Source organism: Phytophthora ramorum (genome assembly GCF_020800215.1).
Source record: "Phytophthora ramorum isolate Pr-102 chromosome Unknown Phyram_PR-102_s0025, whole genome shotgun sequence".
Classification (NCBI taxonomy): Eukaryota; Oomycota; class Peronosporomycetes; order Peronosporales; family Peronosporaceae; genus Phytophthora; species Phytophthora ramorum.
In genome coordinates, this window is record NW_027150671.1 from 24692 (window position 1) to 44659 (window position 19968).

The following is a 19968-nucleotide window of genomic DNA, read 5'->3' on the forward strand; positions in this document are numbered from 1 at the left end:
GATCTTGCGCGAATGCACATAGTATTGCAGAGGGCGCGCTATCCAGCACTAGAAGAAAGCCCACAGTTAGGAATCAAGTAGCAACTTTTTGCGCGAGTATGATTTTCAGTATTTTTTCTATTTGCATGTGAGGAGCATAATGGTCAGGTTTGTCAAAAGCCGTCGTGGGGCATGGGCATGGGCATGGGTATGGGCGACAGCGGATGCGGGGGTGGCGCTTGCAGGAACGGCACTTCCAGCACGTGGTCGTTCACGATTGACATGATACGATCCACTGACAGGTCGTCGACTTGCTCTGCCTGGCTGTCTTCCTCGGTCGACCTTCCCTGGTGCTGGATGGCGCCATCCATTAGCAGCACGTACGCGCGCACGAACTGCTGCCGGATGTACTTGTCACGCGAGCCCTTGAGCACGTGCGCCACGTCGTAGCCCACCTCAAACGGATCTTCAATGCTCAACCGTGTAGTGAAACGCCATTGGGATGTGTGACGCTTCTCGTCCTTGGTAACAGTACCGGCGTCTGCACGACGGACACTCACAACGTCACGCGTGGCGTCGAACTGCAATCCATAGTAGCGAAGGAAGCCCAGCAGCAATTCACCAACCGACTGGGTGTTGCGTGCACCGAAGTCGCGCAGTGAGGCCAGCTTCTCGTTGGGCTCCCGAAACGCAAATGGATCGTAGAAGTACGTTTCAATGCCACTGTGGCCCTCGGTACCGTTGCTGGCAGACGGATCCAATTCCTCACTCGGGCCACGGCACAATATACTTGGCAGCTTTTCTCGAGGTTCATCCGGCCAGTTCGGGGGAAGAGTCTGCAGCACAGGCAACACAGGCGGGTCTTGGCGCTGGAGATAGTGGATAAGCAAGAGCAGGTAGCCGTATGATGAAAGCGTGCCCTCGGCAGCACAATTCATGCGCCGCTGCTTCACAAAACGTTTGATCACGTACGCTAACGTACGCACGCGCGAGTCAGCGCTAGCGTACGCCCGGAGCAAGGAAGTGTTACGCTGTGCCAACCGATTCTCCACGCACAAGTCGCACTCGATGCCAGACGCGCGGGATACGAACATCACGATCGGAATGCGCGCAGTAAGACGCGTCGTGTCGACAGAGGCAAAGAGATCCGGCCGCGACTCGAGCCGCGCAACCACTTCCAGCAATATGCGTTGCTTTTCTTCGACCGTTGGGGTGTTGACTTCTGGCAGCACGAGACACATGTCCATGTCGCTGTGCTCATTACCAAACTCATTGGCTGACGAACCAAACACATCCAGTTCACAGGTAAACGAGAGCTTAGAAATGACCTCCCCATGCAGCTGATCATAAATTGACTGCCGGGACGCGCGGAATGATGTACGGTCCGGCATAAGCACCGCTGCCTCACGTTCCACCCACCGAGTCAAAGCACGCGTAACGAACGGTGACGAGTGCAGCATCTTGCCCTCTCCGTCAACACTTAAATCGGATGCCGCAATGTCAATTGGCGCAAATCCGAAGTGCTCAAGCCAGAACGCACAGCGATCGGCGTCGTTGGCGAAGTAGAGCCCGCTCACTTGGCAAAAACGCTCACGTTGAATGCGAGCAATGTCAGCAAGCTGATCGTCTGCTACAAGCTCTCGCACGTACGTGTTCGCCTCGACGGCATTGAGCACGTTACGTAGCGTGCCGTGGAAAGTTTCCATAGGGTGAGGAATCGTTTCGGTGGCCGCGAATGACCGCGCGATGTCCTCTGCACGACGCTCCAGCAGATGAAGACACGCCTCCAGCAGATCACCCAGGAGGGCATGGCCGTGAAGGAAGACTGTTTCCACTTGGTCCACAAGCCGCATCAGTGCTAGTAGCGCGCTCAACACCAGACCGGCATCGCCGTCGATCACTCCCTGTTGGAATTTGTCATGCGTCGCGCGCAAAGTATCGATGAAGTGGCTGTACTCCAGGCAAACCTTCAGCCGGTTGCTGCGGGCGATGGTCACATTCGAGTAAGAGACCTTTCCATGATGGTGGCTGTCGTGATGATCGTCATTTGAGTAACGCTTTCCATTCGGCTGGTGGCTGTGGCCGCTCTTGTCTTCAAACACGCGGAACTCAAACTCACCAGGAGAACGCGGCGCGCGGAATGTGATACGCGTGTTCAAGAAGCGGTAGTTGCGGTGCAGCTTGTTCTCGAAAAGTACCTGCTTCACGAAGATGGGTTTGTCGTTCGTAGGCTGTCCAAGTCGGAAAAGCCCCACAAGCAGGACACGCCCAACCACGCACTCCTCCGCCAGCAGAGAAACCTGAACCTTGATGTTATCGTTGGGCTTCGTCACTTCAGGAGACACATGAATCGAGTTGCCCTGGCCGCCCGACATAGAGCTTGGAGCTGAGTTTTCGCGATGCAATTGAGGCGACTTCGCTGGCGAACGACGCGAGCGCGACGGGGTCGAGCTTCTCGAGTGGGGTCCCCGTGAGGGCGACATGGTAGGTGCGAGACCTCCGTGGCCCCCGTTGCTGTTTGGACTGGAAGCAGGAAAGCCTGGAAACCCTCCTAGCCGGGGAGACTGCATACTGCCTCCTGGGATATTCACACTCGGTGGGGGGTACAGCTCGCGACCACCAAAACCTGAGTTGTTCCCATTGTTGCCGTTATTGAGTAAACCCAACAAGTCGTTACCTGACTGGGCTAGCGGCTGACGTTGGTGCTGCTGAAACATCAACCGGTCGTTTGTCGGGGGCTTGGGATGCTGGTACAGCGCAGCCATCTGTGCGTTCATTTGGTCTCGCAGCGAGGCCGACGAGGGCGACGGGGACGAGAGGCTAACGTCTCCCCACCCGCCACTCCCACCAAGCACCCCACGTTCGCCCAGCATTCCTCCACTCAAGTCCAGATTGAGCATGGCGTCCGACAGGTCGAACCCCCTTCTGCCCGAGATTGAAGGTCCTGTAGGTTCTGCAGCTGAAAGTCTTGGCCCTCTGAGTCCCTGACTGGAAGAGCCCAGGCCGAACTCGCCTCTGCTCTGTGCCCCGAGCTCCAGACCTCCTAGCGAGGCCAACGAACTCAGTCCGGAGCTCGACCCGGGGCCCATAGCGAAGTCCTGCTGCTGCTGAAGCTGCTGCTGCTGCTGCAAGTGGTAGAGCGCGCCGCCAGCCTCCGTCTGCTGCAGGAGACCAGGAGAAGATGGTGGCAATGGTGGGGGCTGCTGATTTAGGCCCAATCCGAGGCCCCCAGAAGCCGGCGGAGGCGGCGGTGAGAGCCCCAGGCCGAAGCCTCCCAACTCCAGACCGCCACTGAGCTGACCGCTGCCTCCGAGGAAGCTGTCGTGACCGAAGGCGCCGAGACTCTGGAAGGTCCCTGTGTCCGGTTCAAATCGTCCCCCATTGTGATTGGGTGAGCGAGGCGGCTGTGGCCACGCGGCCATTGGGACACTATTTATAGGACAGAGCGGTGGCGCATGTTAAAATGAGTTCTACAGCGCGGCAACACCATCAATTGAGCGCAGACCGGTATGCGTGAAGAGAGGAGAGAGAGAAAGCTAGATGAGGTCACGTACGGAGCGCTGAGATGCAGGGGAGAGCGAGAAAGCGACGGGAAAGACGGGGGCGACCGGCGGGCGAGGACACAAAACCCTGAGCGTTTGGATATGGCGCTCTTTAGGGGGGATGGAGTATGATACGCGAAATAAGGTGGACCACAGTGAACAATGTACGAATTCGTATGGAATACGAAAAGAAAGTAATCGACGACCACCGAAACGTCATGTTGAAGTGGCCTGCTTACAGCGAGGCTGCAAGTAGGAGGCTGGTGGTGAGAGCCATGCTGAGAGAGTAGAAGGCGAAGAGCCCGACCGCAGCGCTGTTCTGCTCGCTCGTCTTGACACCGGACGATGATGACGTCGTTGTGGCACTGGAAGCGCTTGAGGTGGCTGAGGTGGCACTTGGTGTGCTGGTAGATGTGCTGGAAGTGCTGGTCGTCATCGAGGAGCAGGCGCTGCTGAACACACAACCAGGTTGGCGAGACGGTGTACTGGCCTCGTCGCACGAGGCTGTGCCTGTGGACGTGTGCTTGGAGGAAGCGTTCGGCAGCGAGATCTTGCTGGCGTCTTGGCCGTCGTAGCTACTGGCCGAAACCTCTTGAGCGGAGATGCAGATCGCACCCGAGTTCTCAGCGTCGAGGTCGAGATCGGCCACGGTGAGTGAGGACGTGATCACCGTGAGGGAAGATTTGTCGTGCGCCTGGAACTGGACGTCCTCGCGGACCGAGATGCTGTCAGTGGTAAGTTGCAGCGTTGCGCTGTCCGAGAGCTCCAGCTTCAGATCCTGCAGGGTCATGGCTGCGCTTGAGACGTACACGACACTCGAGTCACTGGCCTTGATTTGCAGCTCCTTGTTGGAGTTACTGGCGATCAGCACACCGTCTTCAATGATTACTTCGGCCGACGACTCGATCTCGACGTCGTCCACGATGTCGCTCGTCACTAAGAAGATTTCTGTCAGCAAGTACCCTGACGAGCTTGAGCTGCTGGTGTCGTACTTCACTTCCAACTCTTCGTCGTCGTCATTGGAGCTGACTTTCACTGCCTCAACGAGACTCTGCGAGTCGCCTGACACATTCACGTAGCCGAGCACACCAGAGGGCATGCTGCTGACATAGCTGATGAAGACGCGGCCAGGGACTTGCAGCTTGATCGAATCGACTCTGTTATTGTCTCCATCGTCCGAGCTGTCATCGTCATCGTCGTCGTTGTCACCGCCATTGTTGTCCGTGTTGGTGCCGGAGAGTGTCCACTGCTTGACGAAGGCGACATGCTCCGTACTGGAGTCGACGGTCTCCGTTGAAGCAGAAGACACCGAGAAGGCCGAGTCAGCTTCGATGCCCGTGAGGAACGAGACCAGCACAATGAGTAGGACTGGGAGAAGATTATGCACGTTGGAGATCATCGTTGGCGCGGTCGGAGCGCTTGCGAAGAGGAGAAGGGGTTTGGCCACTAGCTGGTGTTTTGAAGAATGAGGAGTGAGCAAAATCGCGCTGCTCGAATGTTTTCATGGGGTGGCAAAGGTTGTTTTCGCAGCAGCAGTACTGCAGCAGCCATTCGTGTCGATCTGAAACCCGCTAGACAGGAAACAGAGACCATCACACTGATTGCAATTTTCGCTAATTGATTCCCGGCCTCACTCAGCGCATCAAACCCCAGACAGCCTGTCAGCAGCCTGAGTGAATGCATCTTCTCGCATGAATCAACTACGCTTCATCCGGTCGTGTAGGTGTCGCACGACTAATAAGTACCGTACTTTGGGTTCACTTAGCTGCTTTGATTTACTGGACATGAAGTGTTTATTATTTCCGTAGTTTGGCGATGACTCAGCTCCTCACGGCAAGGGGCTGCTGGAATATTGCACAATATGTAGTCGGCCAACCCCTTTAGTCTGTACTGTCGAGTCACTTGAAGATTCAATATCTTGCCGCAGTGCGAACTTCACTTCACTTACTCTGATGGTCGATCACGCGCCGAGGCCCTCGATCATCGAGCCGACGGTCTTGTAGACGGATCGTCTACGTCTAAGACGAATGATGCCGGTTCTCACGCATCATGATGCAGCTTTAGTAAAGGTAAAGCTGCTCTACCACTCACTGTGTAGCCAAAAACACACCACACGCCATAGATTTGCAACTTCCACCTCAAGCAGATCTTTTCATGACTGTCAGTCGCCTCTTCGGAGCGACAGTCTCGTGTCTGCCGCACTGAAAAGGAACGAGGCACGCATGAAATGGTTGGAATGTACTTGTGTGTGAACATTAAGAGCTGCGTTAAGCTATCATAGTCTACCGGTAGCTAAGCCGAAGGTCTAGTTCAACGCCTACAGCAACATTGCAATTGCAGTAGGAACCATGCCGACCGCGAGCGCAGCGAGACGCGGGGTCGAAGATGCATTCGTATCGTCACTGGTGTCATCGTCGTTGGCTGTCGCCGGCGCAGAAGTCACCGTCGTCGTCGTCTGTGTGCCGCTACTGGCCACCCCCACCGTGTTGCCCGAGCTTGACGACGCAGCGCAAGCCGTCGACACACACGATGGCTCACGGGCAGGAGCGCTGGTCTCGTCGCAAGCGAACGATCCGGTGGAGTCGTACTTGCTGGCCGCGTTGGGCATGGAGATCCGGCTGGTAGAGTCCTCGCCATCATAGTTGGTGGCCGTGACCTGTTGCGCGCTGATGCAGATAGTGGCGGTGTTCTGCGCGTCCAATTGCAGCTGAGCCGCCTCGAGTGACGAACCCAGGAGTGAGATGGTCGCTGAGCCCTGCGCATCGAGCTGCGCCTCATCCGTGACCGCTACACTCTTGACGCTGAACTGGAGACTCGCGGAGCCCTCGGCGTCCAACTGCAACTGACGCACGCTCACGGCCGTACTGGCCGCCGACACGTACACGGCACTGGATCCGCTCGCCTCGACCTGCAGTTCGGCAGTGGTGCTGCTCGACACCAACACTCCGTCCTCGACGACCACCTGGGCTGATCGTTGGCTCGTCACGTCCGTCACGACGCCGCTTGAAGCCAAGAAGATCTCGGTGAGCAGGTATCCGCTGAGTGCGGTTGACGTGCTGTTGCCGATACGCACGTACAAGTCTCGGTCATTATGGTTGGCATAATAGTTGTCATTCGTGCCGATAGCGTCGTGATTGCTTGCGGCAACGGCATCCACAACAGCCTGCGAGTCGCCCGACACGTTCACGTATCCGAGCACGCCGCTCGGCAGGCCGCTCACATAGCTCACGTACACGCGGCCGGCGAGGTCAAGGTCAATGGAGTCGATAGTGTCGGTGGTGGTGGCCGCATTGAGCGTCCACTGCTTGACGAAGCTCACGTGCTCGGTGGTGGAGGTGGTGGCTTCGGCCGTTCCGGAGGTAACGGTGAACTCGGCGGTGACGCTAGCGGTCATGGAGGCTGCAGCGAGGAGAAGGACATGGAGGTTCATGATGACGGAAGAAGGTGTTGTTGGTGATGTAGCTGGGTCGCTGAAGACTTGCTGGGTCGCTGTCGTTTTTGAGAATGACGATCGCTACCGCACAGATACGTCGCGGATAACGTCGCGGACGCGAGGAGTAAACAGCTGTCTACTGCAGGTGCAGTTGGAGTCACACACACGAGGAATTGTACGGATTGATTGAGTCGCCAAACCCCTGTCGGACTCTTTCTACTCAGTAGTGCGTGCCAAGTTGGCACTACCAACCATTTGCTTTGTTGCGACAGTCACCGGTTCAAATAGGTTCGCTGTGGCATTCCCATGATGGTGCAGCCAAGCTTTCTTTGGTAGTGAGCAAGGATGGAAATCTTGCAACCGCGCTGTTCGAATGGCTCTCAGTGCTTACCGTTGCAGCACATGCCAACTGCTTGAAAGTTACTGCAAACAACCTTCTCAGCACATGTAGTGATAGCGCTGGGAGGGGAGCCAAACTACGAGGATTTATGCAGGAGAAGAACCCCAGAACCGGATGTAGGTAGTGGTGAGGTTGGTTCAAGTGCATTAGGACATAATGAGGAAGAGCTTCAGCCTGAAGCAATCAAGGAACACCATATGGACTACCAGTAGTAAGCTGCTCATTCGTGCGAATGCTTCAGGTGTGGCAGATATATCGGTGAGCGGATGCAACGTACATTCCGTAGATAACTGCAGAAAGCAAGGCCGCCGCAGCGGAAATACTGATAGACATCTTCGGACCACTACACACGATTTTCACCGGCATCTATGAATTCCTGTTGATAATGTATTCCAGGGATTATCTGTAATTCGATGTATTTCGAGACTCACCCCAAATGTGTGAGTTCCCCGCAGCTCACGCATCGAGTCGGTGATCCCAATTTTAATAATACCAGCTGTTTGAAGGTCGCGATCGCGACATGTATGCTATGGACACATGCATTCGGTGTGCCCGTGTGAGCACCGAAGAGACCCGCTTTTACTACGCCGAAATATTGAATCAAGCACCCGTTGGACAGAGTCTAAGTGTCCAGGAACTGCATCGGCATGTACATTCGCGAATTGTGAACGTCGATCTGAAGACATTCTTTAACTTGAAATACCAGCTTGAAAGCGTGTCCACAATAGCAGCGGTCCACTCAGCAAATATGTCGATATCGTGGACTGTGACTCTTGTAGCGTGCCTCCGTCAACCGAAACATAGCTCAACCCAAACAACCGCACTAGACAGTCGTGTCGAGATCAACGCAACTTAGCAGTGACAAAGGGACCTTTCTACTTCGTATACATGGCGCTCTGCGCTCCTTAGAGCATCTCCAGCGGCAGGTCCCAAAGGTTAAGCGAAGACTCAGTCGAGTTGGCTACGATAAAATATTAATACCACTCAGGCAGTTCAGCTTTGGAGCAGCAACACCTCCAATATGCTGCACTAAACAGCAAACAACCAGCTTTTAAAAACTGTGTTCCCGAGTTCGCAACAGGCGAGACCTCGTCCGCGAGCCCTGACGAAAATAATTCTCGATAGTTAGCACCGCGACTCTGCGCGGGAGAGTTTTCTTGGCTACCATATTCACTGCGCAGGTGTCCCAACTGGTGGCCACCGCAGTGCAATATTAGTTGTGATCCTCGACGTATCTCTTCAAACGTGCTTCCGACTCTTAGGTCTAAGCCCCGCTTCACGTCACGTAAGGAGAGGCTCAACTATTTGACACTGGGACCTGGGTTTCTCCAGCCGTAGAACGTCGTTCGAGGCGGAGTTCCGCACCAAAAACCCGCGTCCTCTGTTTGCAGCAGCCTGTTCCACAGAGCCTGATATCGTTTCTTCGAATTCACGATTCAGATGGTGACATGGCTTTGCGTGCGGCAAATGACAGAATCCGTGGTGATTTCAAATTAAATGCAGAAAGCATGATGATAGGCGTGGTTGATTTGCAGGCCTCATTAAATGAGGGAATTGGAGCCGAATTCCCGCATCTTACCCTATTTTAAAACCTCGAAATGGCATTCCCCAATCTCTATACTTTGCATTCTTATCCGTTCGCTTTTGCTTACCGCACACTATCCAAACGTCGATAACCACTCACACAGCCGCACTTGTGTCGTCGCCAAGATGGCCGCTTGTTTACAGACGCCATTTTAGCCAGGGCACGACACCTTGTACCGTCTAGAGGTCACCGAGCGAAATACAGAAACTTTTGCAGTCACTTGGAAGCTGGTCGGTTCTACATCAAGTTTGGTTGGGAAGTCAAGGCGGATGAGAAGCAAAAGAGAACCAATAAAGTCCACTATTTCGTTTTCCCGTTTCGTGTGGACAATTACAAGCGACACATCACAACCGTGCATTCCCAGCTTTGGCAGGAATACAGTAAAGCGTCACCAGAAATCACACGCATTGAAGAACATTCGGAGGATGTTCAGGTTTCCTGGCGGACGATAGGAGTTTCGAAACGAACAATGTGCTGTGCTAAGGCCAGAACGCGAGGGCGGCAGCGGCACTATGGATAGAGCAGCAAGCGTAGCCCACAGCTTGGTTCATTCTTCATTTGTTTTCAGATTTTAATCTAACCGCCTCATCGCGCATGTGCCATTCGTTCTCACATTTCTTAATTAGTTTCTCGAACTTTGCGTTCCGAAGTCTGCACAAAGTTTCATGACCTCCACCCGAATAGAGAGCATGCTCCAATGTTTACAGGCGGATACCACAGCAGAAAATACCCGCAGTCTCGAACGCCTTTGCCCTTTTCAGATCACTGGTAACGAGCAAGCTGTCGTACTTCATGTATCTATTACCGAGGTAAGCTTATAAATACACCAATAGCCAATACAGCACTTGAGCTACGCCTGGACACGCAACCACCATTACGGTAAGTTCGTCTGCTGGCATTATGGATTTGTTCACCATGCCTTCTGACACAAAAATCGTCAGTTGGCACATAAAAATCTGATCACCACGGATTCTGTCATTTTGTCCTTTTGCGTGTACCTATTTCGCTCCAATTGGTGCCCAATTTTGCCATCACACACCAAGCACGGAGTATGCAGGTGGTACTGTAAGCTTCGGTGGATATGGCCATACATGTACCCCATGGCCAATTGAGCAATATAATTTTCGTCGAATGGTTGCGCAAAGTATTCTTTGCTCAAATACTATTCACCGTACAGTACATATATGTCCACCTGGTGCAAGTGAAGATTAAAGCAGATTAACTCATTGACGAACGTGCGCAATCATTTCTGTTCTGGCAGAACTTCTGCACTTCTGCGCCTTGATTACAACAACACAACTAGGCGCACGTGATACTATCCCCGATTGGGTGTTGCAGTAGCCTCCCTAATGTACCCGTCCCGTACGTTTTATAAACTGATCTATACGTGTCCGGATAATTTAGCATTGTTCTGGGCACCAAACAGAGATTAAAAAAAGCACCAAACAGAGATTAAAAAAGCACCAAACAAGTACGCTTTATGAATCCGTGAGACACACTAAAAATTGTTGCAGTGTTCCCCCTCCAATCTCCATTTTGGTGCAGCAATTTGTGGAGTCCAATCTCTAAAGTCATGACTATTAAAATACATGTACCTGCAGGGATTCTGTTGCTCAGCCTAAACCCAAATACCAGCCTTAGCCCTATTGGGACAGGCTGGATGTGGCTATGCTTGGTCCTGGGTTTACGTACGCGTGCTCCGCACACAGCTCATAAATCGCAGGCAGGTTTGCCGCCTTTATCCTGTTCCATAATAAAACGCACGACGGACGAATCGTTTAAAAGGGTTAAGGTGTTGTAGCGTGGGTAGAAAAAATTACGCCCACCTTTATTAAATCCAACATTTGAACTAGGACTTCCTCATCAATACTTGGTGTAACCTCCGCTACGTCGTCGAACAGCCTCTAACCTTATAGGCATTGATAGTACGCATCTTTTAACGACGTCATCGTCGATATTGGTCTAGATTTGCAGCAGCTTCATTTTCAGGTCCTCGATCGTTGTTGCTGGACGGCGGTTCAGCTCCTTCATGATGAACCACAAGTTCTCGATCGGATTGAGGTCCGGGCTCTGAGGCGGGTGCCCCAACGAGATCAGCGTTAGTTCGCGCAGGCACTTAGCTGTCAGGTTAGCTCAATGTACTGGCGCATTGATGCCTTCGTGTGCGCCGAACGAGCAAGAATGAAAGGCTAATATTGAGGCTTCGTTAATTGATAGAAATGCTGATTGTTAAACTGTTTTTGATTGGCGGAATCTAACAAGATTCCACCAATCGCTTGAAAGCGAACCCTCAGGGGAAAACTTGACGCTAGACCATCGCGCGAAGCGGGACTAAGTGAAGTCGTGAACATTTGCATGTTGAAGTCGTATGTACAGAAAACTGGGGTGGGCATAAACTTTTTCTACCCGCTGTACATACAGCTTTTGCTGTCCGAACAACCCCAAAAGCTACAACTGGAATCCATTCTTTGTCATGCTTATCCATCGATTTATCAAACGTAGCGCGCAATTCGTAGGTTCGACCGGCTGTGCAACAGCACATCGCGTGAAAGCTGCAACAAACGGCACAGCGCTCCGATTTCATACAGAGGAAGGCAACGGCAAAGCATGGCTTCCTCTCCTCAACACAGCGCAAGATTGCAAGCTTCTTCCAACAGTGGGCTACTCTATAATATAGCGACACACGGTTTACGCGTGACCCAGAGTCTTGGAATTCCAACACTCGCGACGCTGTTCACTAGAGCTCATTCTCGAATTCGTCGTTTACCGGTAACCCCCTGACTTCCTCGCCCCTCCGCCGCCATGAAAGTCAGCAGCTTCCACGCTCTCCTCGTCGCCGCTACCTCCTTGATTGCCCATGCCTCAGCAGACTTCACCGTTACCCCCGAAACAATCATCAGGGCCTCCACCTCGAAGCACGTCAAGTTTGTCAAGCAGTGGACGCTTTCCGCCGGCACGACAACGAACACGATCGACTCTATTGACCTGAGTCTCGCTGGCAACGCATACGTAAGTTACGTCAGCGGTCTGCCGAACGACATCCTCGGTTACGTGAATGTGTCGGGCGATTCGCGTGCGGTCGTCAACGCCGTCACTGTAAGCAAGGACGTTGTTAGCGACCTTGACCTCGATCTGTTTGATGACGACAACAATGTGGGCGGAGAACTCAACGTCTGGGTCAACAACAAGGCGGCTAGTGGTTACCTGCTTACTGAAATCTTCCTTGCTGACACTGAAGCCGTGACGGACGTGAAGAGCCAGTACTCGGCCCAGGTGGTCATTGAGGACGGTGTGTTGGTGACGGAAGACAAGAAGGTGGAGTTGCAGATCGAGGCGACTGGGTCGAGCGCTGTCTACGTCTCAGCCCCGGACACCACTGTGAAGGTTCAAAAGCTTAGCCTGGAGACGACCGGTACGGCGAGCATTGAATACAGCGTGGACAGCGTGTCTGCTACCTCTGCCCTGCAGATCGACGCGGAAGGCGCGTCTAGTGTCACAGTGCTGTCGTCCACACTCTCGACTTCTAAGCTGGAACTGGGAGCAGTCAGCTCGGGCTCAATCTGCATCGCTGCGGATCAGGTGAAGGCGAGGTGGCGCGATATCCAGGGCAAGAGCAAGATCTCCATGCCCAACGCGGTAAAGAAGCACGGCACCACCGGCACATTCACCTGCGAGGAGTCCACGCTTCCCGAGCGCAAGGCAGCCCAAATCGAGGCTGCCCCCACTGGAATGGGAAGCTCCCTCTTCGATGACGATGATTCTCTGGACAGCGACAATGACAGCGACCTGGACGATTTCACTGAGAATTAATTGTTCCCTCGAGGAGACAAACAACTTTTGATGCGTTCGTTGGAACGCGGCAGATTTGACTGTTCTTTTCCTTGCATCACTTACTTTTACTCCCTGAGCAACACTGAAAACTTTAGAAAACTCTGTAGCTTAGCATCGATACAACTCAACCGAGCTGTTCCGATGGAAACAACCTCACGGATTGGGGCTGCCCAATACACGTATCGCTTTGGTTCACCCCGACTCTACTTTTGCTCCAACTTTGGTCATGGAGTTCATTATGTGTACAATGCACGATTTACCATCGGATCAACTCCCCAATGGCAATGGGTTCTGTGCCTGGATTTGACGGCCCGAATTTGCGTGAGGTGGCTGAATGTGCTCGCCTCAGTCGGCAATGCGTTGACATAATAATAAGTACATGTACAGCGTTATACACGAAATGTAAACAGCGAAGCCAAAGCGGGAAGGAGTTTATTTGCCGTAAGCTTATGACGGGCCAGGCGCTGAGGATCACTCCGGTCTGTACGATTGAGCATACCAAGAGTGAATTTAGTTTGCGGTCTCGCCGCTTGACGATCGTTACATGACAGCCCTGAGTTGAAGAATCTTACAGAAGAACCATTCTCAGTCATTACCGAAGGTTGCTTGGTTGGAAATTGATTGAGTTAGCAAAGCTATCATAGTCTAGCCTACGCTCTCTGTCTCAGCCAAATACAGAGATTTACCACCTCCGCAGCAAGGCCGAAGAAGAAATACAGCCATACATGCGACGCCTAAAGCAAGACCGCAATGGCAGCAGCAATCACACCGACCCCAATCGCAGCGAGACGCGGGGTCGAAGATGCATTCGTATCGTCACTGGTGTCATCGTCGTTGGCTGTCGCCGGCGCAGAAGTCACCGTCGTCGTCGTCTGTGTGCCGCTACCGGCCACCCCCACCGTGTTGCCCGAGCTCGACGACGCAGCGCAAGCCGTCGACACACACGATGGCTCACGGGCAGGAGCGCTGGTCTCGTCGCAAGCGAACGATCCGGTGGAGTCGTACTTGCTGGCCGCGTTGGGCATGGAGATCCGGCTAGCGTCCTGGCCTTCGTAGTTGGTGGCCGTGACCTGCTGCGCGCTGATGCAGATAGTGGCGGTGTTCTGCGCGTCCAATTGCAGCTGAGCCGCCTCGAGTGACGAACCCAGGAGTGAGATGGTCGCTGAGCCCTGCGCATCGAGCTGCGCCTCATCCGTGACCGCTACACTCTTGACGCTGAACTGGAGACTCGCGGAGCCCTCGGCGTCCAACTGCAACTGACGCACGCTCACGGCCGTACTGGCCGCCGACACGTACACGGCACTGGATCCGCTCGCCTCGACCTGCAGTTCGGCAGTGGTGCTGCTCGACACCAACACTCCGTCCTCGACGACCACCTGGGCTGATCGTTGGCTCGTCACGTCCGTCACGACGCCGCTGGAAGCCAAGAAGATCTCGGTGAGCAGGTATCCGCTGAGTGTGGTGGACGTGCTGTTGCCGATACGCACGTTCAGCTCGCCATCATTGTCATTGGCATCGTCATTATCATCCGTGTCGTTAGCGTCATCGTTGCTCACGGCAACGGCATTCACAACAGCCTGCGAGTCGCCCGACACGTTCACGTATCCGAGCACGCCGCTCGGCAGGCCGCTCACATAGCTCACGTACACGCGGCCGGCGAGGTCAAGGTCAATGGAGTCGATAGTGTCGGTGGTGGTGGCCGCATTGAGCGTCCACTGCTTGACGAAGCTCACGTGCTCGGTGGTGGAGGTGGTGGCTTCGGCCGTTCCGGAGGTAACGGTGAACTCGGCGGTGGCGCTAGCGGTCATGGAGGCTGCAGCGAGGAGAAGGGCATGGAGGTTCATGATGACGGAAGAAGGTGTTGGTGGTGGGGTGGTGATGTAGCTGGGTCGCTGGAGACTTGCTGGGTCGCTGTCGTTTTTGAGAGTGAGGATCCCTACGGCGCACAGATAACGTCGCGGATAGCGTCGCGGACGCGAGGAGTAAACAGCCGTCGGACACTGTCTACTGCAGGCGCAGCTGGAGCCACACACACAAGCAATTGTACGGATTAATTGAGTCAACGATTGAGGCTCTCCTGCCTGCCTGGTGGGCTTGTCTGGGCGTGGGTCGCGGCGTCGCCGAGCACAAAAGAACCCTCGCCAGACCCTTCTCTGCTTGTCTAGCATGCTTTGCTGCGACACCACCGGCGCAAATAGGTTCGCTGCTCGCTGCGGTGTTTCCATGATAATGCAGCTGGTTTTCTTTGGTGGCGCCCCGCAGCGCTGCGATGTGAGCGAGCGGATGGAAAGCCAGTGGCTTCAGCGGTGGCCAAGCCGAATAGGAGTGTGAACTTGCTGCTAGAGCAATGACACATAGCCAGACAACTTTTTAATCCCGATTAATTGCCGAATGGGTACGGTACACATTGACGGTGCAAGTTGCATTTCCCGGTTGCTTTTGATCCGGTGATTCCGGCTCGCTTCCTGGAAAATGGACATGAATGTTCGTTGGACTCCTATTCTTTGATTTGGGATCAGTGAGATAAAGACCCCCCCCCCCAGGAACACCATGGTGTAAGTAGATGATACGAGCCGCATTGGTGTCTCGGTCGCATACGTAGCCGCAGAACAGGACCAGAAGACTTTCTCCCTTGCGATTGGTCCCCCCGCAGAGCGAGCATGCCTTGCTAGTGAACGGCTCCGTGCACACAATCAGTCGGCCACCGGTCCTGGCCATCTTCTGCTCCAGCATCTTCCTGAACGTGTACGGCGACCAAGTCAACCTCACCCGAGCTGTCTTCTTGGTGATGCAGCGAGGACAGCCATCGGAGCGATTGCGACGTCGTACCATCTCCAACACGCGGTATACGGGCAGCAGTACCTGAGGGATAACGACTAGGTGACCTTATGGTGCAATTTCACCGTAGATTCATGCGCTTTCGTACGACATATCTTGCCTTTTGAGAGCTGCCGTCTGACAGAGTGTCTTACGTTTTGCCATCAATGGGTATTATCATCGATATTTACACTAGGTTTTAGTATGTGTCCTATTTTCTAGTCAACAATTTTTTTGATGTGCATTTCGTACGACAACTCGTCGTACGATAGACTGGGCTATATCATTGGCTAGAATTGCTCAGAGCACCTCACATAGTTTCCAGTTCCCAGCCCTCCGCCCTCAGCATTTCCCCATACCCCATCCCGTTCTGCGCGATCGTCCTTCCCCGAAGACCCCACCATTATTGCGAGAAGCAATGGTGCTACTCCGATCTCCTCAACGCCACCCACCGAGTCTCTCAACGCGGTGAGCGTTCGCCGCGCATGTACAACCTCCAGGACTCAAACGGCTTACCGCAGCTATCACCGCGGAATTTCTGCATGGATCCATGCGGTTAAGACGGACTCTGCGAGGTACTTTGACTCTAACGGTGAAATTGACGTCAATGTATTTACGCCGAAAGATTTTGGGGCCTTTTTGCTAGCTAAGATGAACGGCACTGAAAAAGCTCTCAAGGTTACAACCCTCAGCGGCTATCGAAGTGCTATTAAAGACACCTTCCGGCAGAAGAAATTGCCACTCTCTGTCGCCTACATTGATAACATGAAAACATTTTTCGCCGATCTGAAGCGTATCGAGGCTGAGCGCAACTAGGGAGGAGCAGGCACAGGTGATCTATATACGAGGAGGAAGCGGCAAACCTATTCAGAGTGGCAAATTATGATGCAGCACATTTCTGCAGCAATTGAACGCGAGACTGGAGCGCAACCACCCGCCTCTATGACTGAACAGCAGGCAGCGATGCTGCGTATTACTGGGATGAACGGTCTGCCGATTAGCTCTTCTCGTCGCTCTCGTCGGATAACACAACTCAAGATCACCACAATGCTTCGTCTAGTTATGGAGGCAGGACACGAACAGAGCAACAATGTAGCATCTAGACAGAGGAAGAGAGGACGCCAAGCATAAATGCACTTACTTGAGCACTCTGTTTCAGTTTTGGCGCACTTGCCGGACACTTTTGACCAATGATATCGCTTAATTAGCACTGTCGTCAAACTGTCGTACGAATGCTCGACACAAGTGATTACTAACTAAACGGGTTTCTGCAAAGTGTAGGGCCGGGATATTTTGCAGCGAAGATACTTTTGGAGCCACGTGCTTTACGTGAGGTTACAAATGACAGTAAAGGGCAACCGCAAATTTCATAATATAACTAACAACATTCAACGAAAAGCGAGTGTAAAAGCGATTCATCAAATCGACCCCCAGGTTGGAGAAATTCGATTCAGTTCAGGATACGCTTACATCTGCCGCTGTAGTTCCAATAACGTTTCTTTCGAGCCTCAGCAACACTTTTCCAAGAACTTACTCAGGTACTGGGGAAATCAGCGTCACGGTGATAGCGGCTCAGTAGATAGCGAACTTTGGACCAGACATCAGTCGCATGGAGCCACATCTTGACGGAAGTGTCGGTAGCTAGATGCTTGCTGGATCGAGTGGATTCATCAGAAACCTAATAGAGAACTTGGACATGGTGGGCTCAGAGATGCAAGTCTTATCCATCGTCGCTGGTGTCCTTGCAGCTACAGACGCTGACTGGGATTTTGCGTGGGACTTGCAAAGATCGCGGATCTGTCGGAACTTCCGGCAGTCGAAAGCGCTGCAGCGTCGACCACCTCCATGAGCGAGGCATAACCCTCGATACTGCGATAGCTTTCCGCAACCGTCGGTGGTACAGCGACGACCACCCCCATGCTTCACACACAGACCTCGACTCTGCGCGAGCTTTTGACAGCTTGACGAACGACAGCGTATGCCTCCTCCATGGGCCGTGCAAAGGCGACGACTCTGCGCCTTCTTCTCGCACTCTGGTACACTGCAACGGGGTTGTTTTCGACGGGTACTGGACGCGGGCATGTTTGATGCTTTAGTCGAGGGTCGTGTGTTGTTCAGCAGGCAACTGTCGGAGTGGAAGTCGATGGAATGAGCAAAGAGATAATGCCATCTCTGAAGGCAAACAACATCATAATTGCAATCACTGATGACATTCCTTTGATGACGATTCGATAATACATGTTGCAATTTGCTAATGGCAAAACCAAGTGCATTCGTGAATTTGCTAACGCAGTGGTAGTCTCTCGGAGCTCAAGACTTCACCGGCACTCGCCCATGGACTCGCTGAGCATTCACTCGTTCGAGAGAATAACGGGGACAGCGGCTTTCGCTGTCGTGTGTAAATCTCCCACTGGTGCGTCACCGCAAAACGCAAGGGATTTGCGTGCGATTCCAGTGCGCGATGAACGGGCGGCTTCGCGATGAGGTCGAAATCGAGCGGAGCAAAGCTGATTGCGGTCGTTGACGTAGGTGAGTCTGTGGTACCGTTTGGTGATACCGTTGATGGCTCATTGGTTGGCGGTTCACGTGTCGGTTCAACTAAGCTCGCCGCGTTGCTGGAGAACTTTGACACGCTGCATTCTTGGTCTTGCGACTTCGCTGTCATTCTCAACTTGACGTGCGCCTTGCAAAGATCTTTAACCTGCCTGAACTTCTGGCAGTTCGGCACGCTACAACGGCGACCACCCCCGTGAGCGAGACATAACCTTCGATACTGCGAAAACTTCTCGCAGCCTCCCACGGAGCACCGACGACCACCTCCATGCTTCACACACAGACCTCGACTCTGCGCGAGCTTTTGACAGCTTGACGAATGACAGCGTATGCCTCCTCCATGGGCCGTGCAAAGGCGACGACTCTGCGCCTTCTTCTCGCACTCTGGTACACTGCAACGGGGTTGTTTTCGACGGGTACTGGACGCGGGCATGTTTGATGCTTTAGTCGAGGGTCGTGTGTTGTTCAGCAGGCAATTGTCGGAATGGAATGAGCAACTCGTTTCCGGTAGGGTGGGCCATATCCGAATCGAGAAAACAACTCTCAAGATCTGTTTGGTCTATAGGTATAAGCCTATAGCGGTGCCGAAAACGTAATGCTGCGTGGAATTGTCCTTTTCAGTTTTTCGCGTTTCAAACTGAAGCAAATATCATAATACCATAAACGATTCATACGATCATTTTGGTTGTTGGTAGCAGGACATTTTGAGAACATGAAATACACCTCGTCCAGTACACGGCGTTCATTCGTTGTGTAGCATTCGATGCGTTATATGATACATTTCTGTTTGTTAAAACCTTTTTGGACATTTAAACATGGTCAGAAGTGCTTAGACATTTATTAGAATTCGAATCAAACCGACCAATTCGCAGCGTCATCATTGTAATCACTGATGGCGTGAAACGTGCACCAGCATGCGGCAAATCAAGTACCTTCGCATTTTAAACTATTGGTATATCCCTGGGATTAGGAGGTGGTGAAAGGCTTTCACTGAAAGCAAGCTTGATGGCAAGTCTAAACAACCCTTGTGGTTTAAGATCTGTGCGCGCAAACCGCGGGCTTAAACCTAGGGTCACATCTCGCTTGGTTTAGGATTTTCAGGCGGTGGGTTGTAGATTTCCTCTCGACATCTCCGATGTTCGTGTTTTAGCAGACAATTGCCTTTTAGGTTTGGTTTTAATGAGGTCCTCTATTTGTGTTCAACTAGAAACGATAGAGCCCTGAAAGTCGCTGGGGGCGTCGAAGCCCAATATCTCTGTGAGACTTTAACCCAATGTTGATGTATCGAGGTCGTGGTGAACGGCAGATGCACTTTACGGAAGCAGGAGGGTCACCGAGATCTCCCGCCACGGTGGATCGCGATAATCGTGCAACACGAAGGCTCCACCAAGGCCTCCGCGTTTTGGTGGGCAGACTTGAACACTTGAGGGTCACCACGTCCTCAGTGGTTTGGTGCTGGATCAGAATCGCGCCGGGGCACCAGGTCCGTCGCGATGTGGTGGGAAATCTTGATCACAGGAGGGTCACCATGCTCTCCGTGCCTTGGTACGTAAGCAGCTTGGTAGTAGTCCTTGCTCTCCTCTTCCAACTGTCCTTCGAAGTCAATACACTTGATCGAAGCAGGTTGAACTGGCTGGCGCACGTGGGAGGATCGCAGATCTGCTGGCACAGCTTCCGTGGGTTAGTACGCGTACCTTGAAAAGCGTCTAGGGCGGTTGCTGGCTGTGCAGCTAAACACACGCCGCGCGGGGACAGGGGGCAGAAGACACGGCGTCCAGAACCGAATTACCAATTCTGTCGTTGCCGGGGGGCGAGAACGTGTCTTGCC

General features: G+C 53.2%; 4 protein-coding genes across 4 annotated transcripts; 1 reads left to right on the top strand and 3 right to left on the bottom strand.

The window, feature by feature from the left end:
- Positions 1–152: 152 nt before the first annotated feature.
- Positions 153–4920, bottom strand: KRP23_15091 (UTP:RNA uridylyltransferase 1; the record flags this gene model as incomplete). Its single annotated transcript, XM_067885990.1, has 3 exons — positions 153–3408; positions 3534–3539; positions 3761–4920. 3 exons carry the CDS (start codon positions 4918–4920, stop codon positions 153–155), a joined length of 4422 nt encoding a protein of 1473 aa, XP_067736754.1.
- A 918-nt stretch (positions 4921–5838) lies between these two features.
- Positions 5839–6915, bottom strand: KRP23_15092 (uncharacterized protein; the record flags this gene model as incomplete). The annotated part of the gene is made up of 1 exon (XM_067885991.1): positions 5839–6915. The coding sequence occupies one exon, from the start codon at positions 6913–6915 to the stop codon at positions 5839–5841; it is 1077 nt and encodes a 358-aa protein (XP_067736755.1).
- Positions 6916–11741: 4826 nt separating this feature from the next.
- On the top strand, positions 11742–12749 carry KRP23_15093 (uncharacterized protein; the record flags this gene model as incomplete). The annotated part of the gene is made up of 1 exon (XM_067885993.1): positions 11742–12749. One exon carries the CDS (start codon positions 11742–11744, stop codon positions 12747–12749), a length of 1008 nt encoding a protein of 335 aa, XP_067736756.1.
- Positions 12750–13504: 755 nt separating this feature from the next.
- Positions 13505–14578, bottom strand: KRP23_15094 (uncharacterized protein; the record flags this gene model as incomplete). Its single annotated transcript, XM_067885994.1, has 1 exon — positions 13505–14578. The coding sequence occupies one exon, from the start codon at positions 14576–14578 to the stop codon at positions 13505–13507; it is 1074 nt and encodes a 357-aa protein (XP_067736757.1).
- Positions 14579–19968: the final 5390 nt, after the last annotated feature.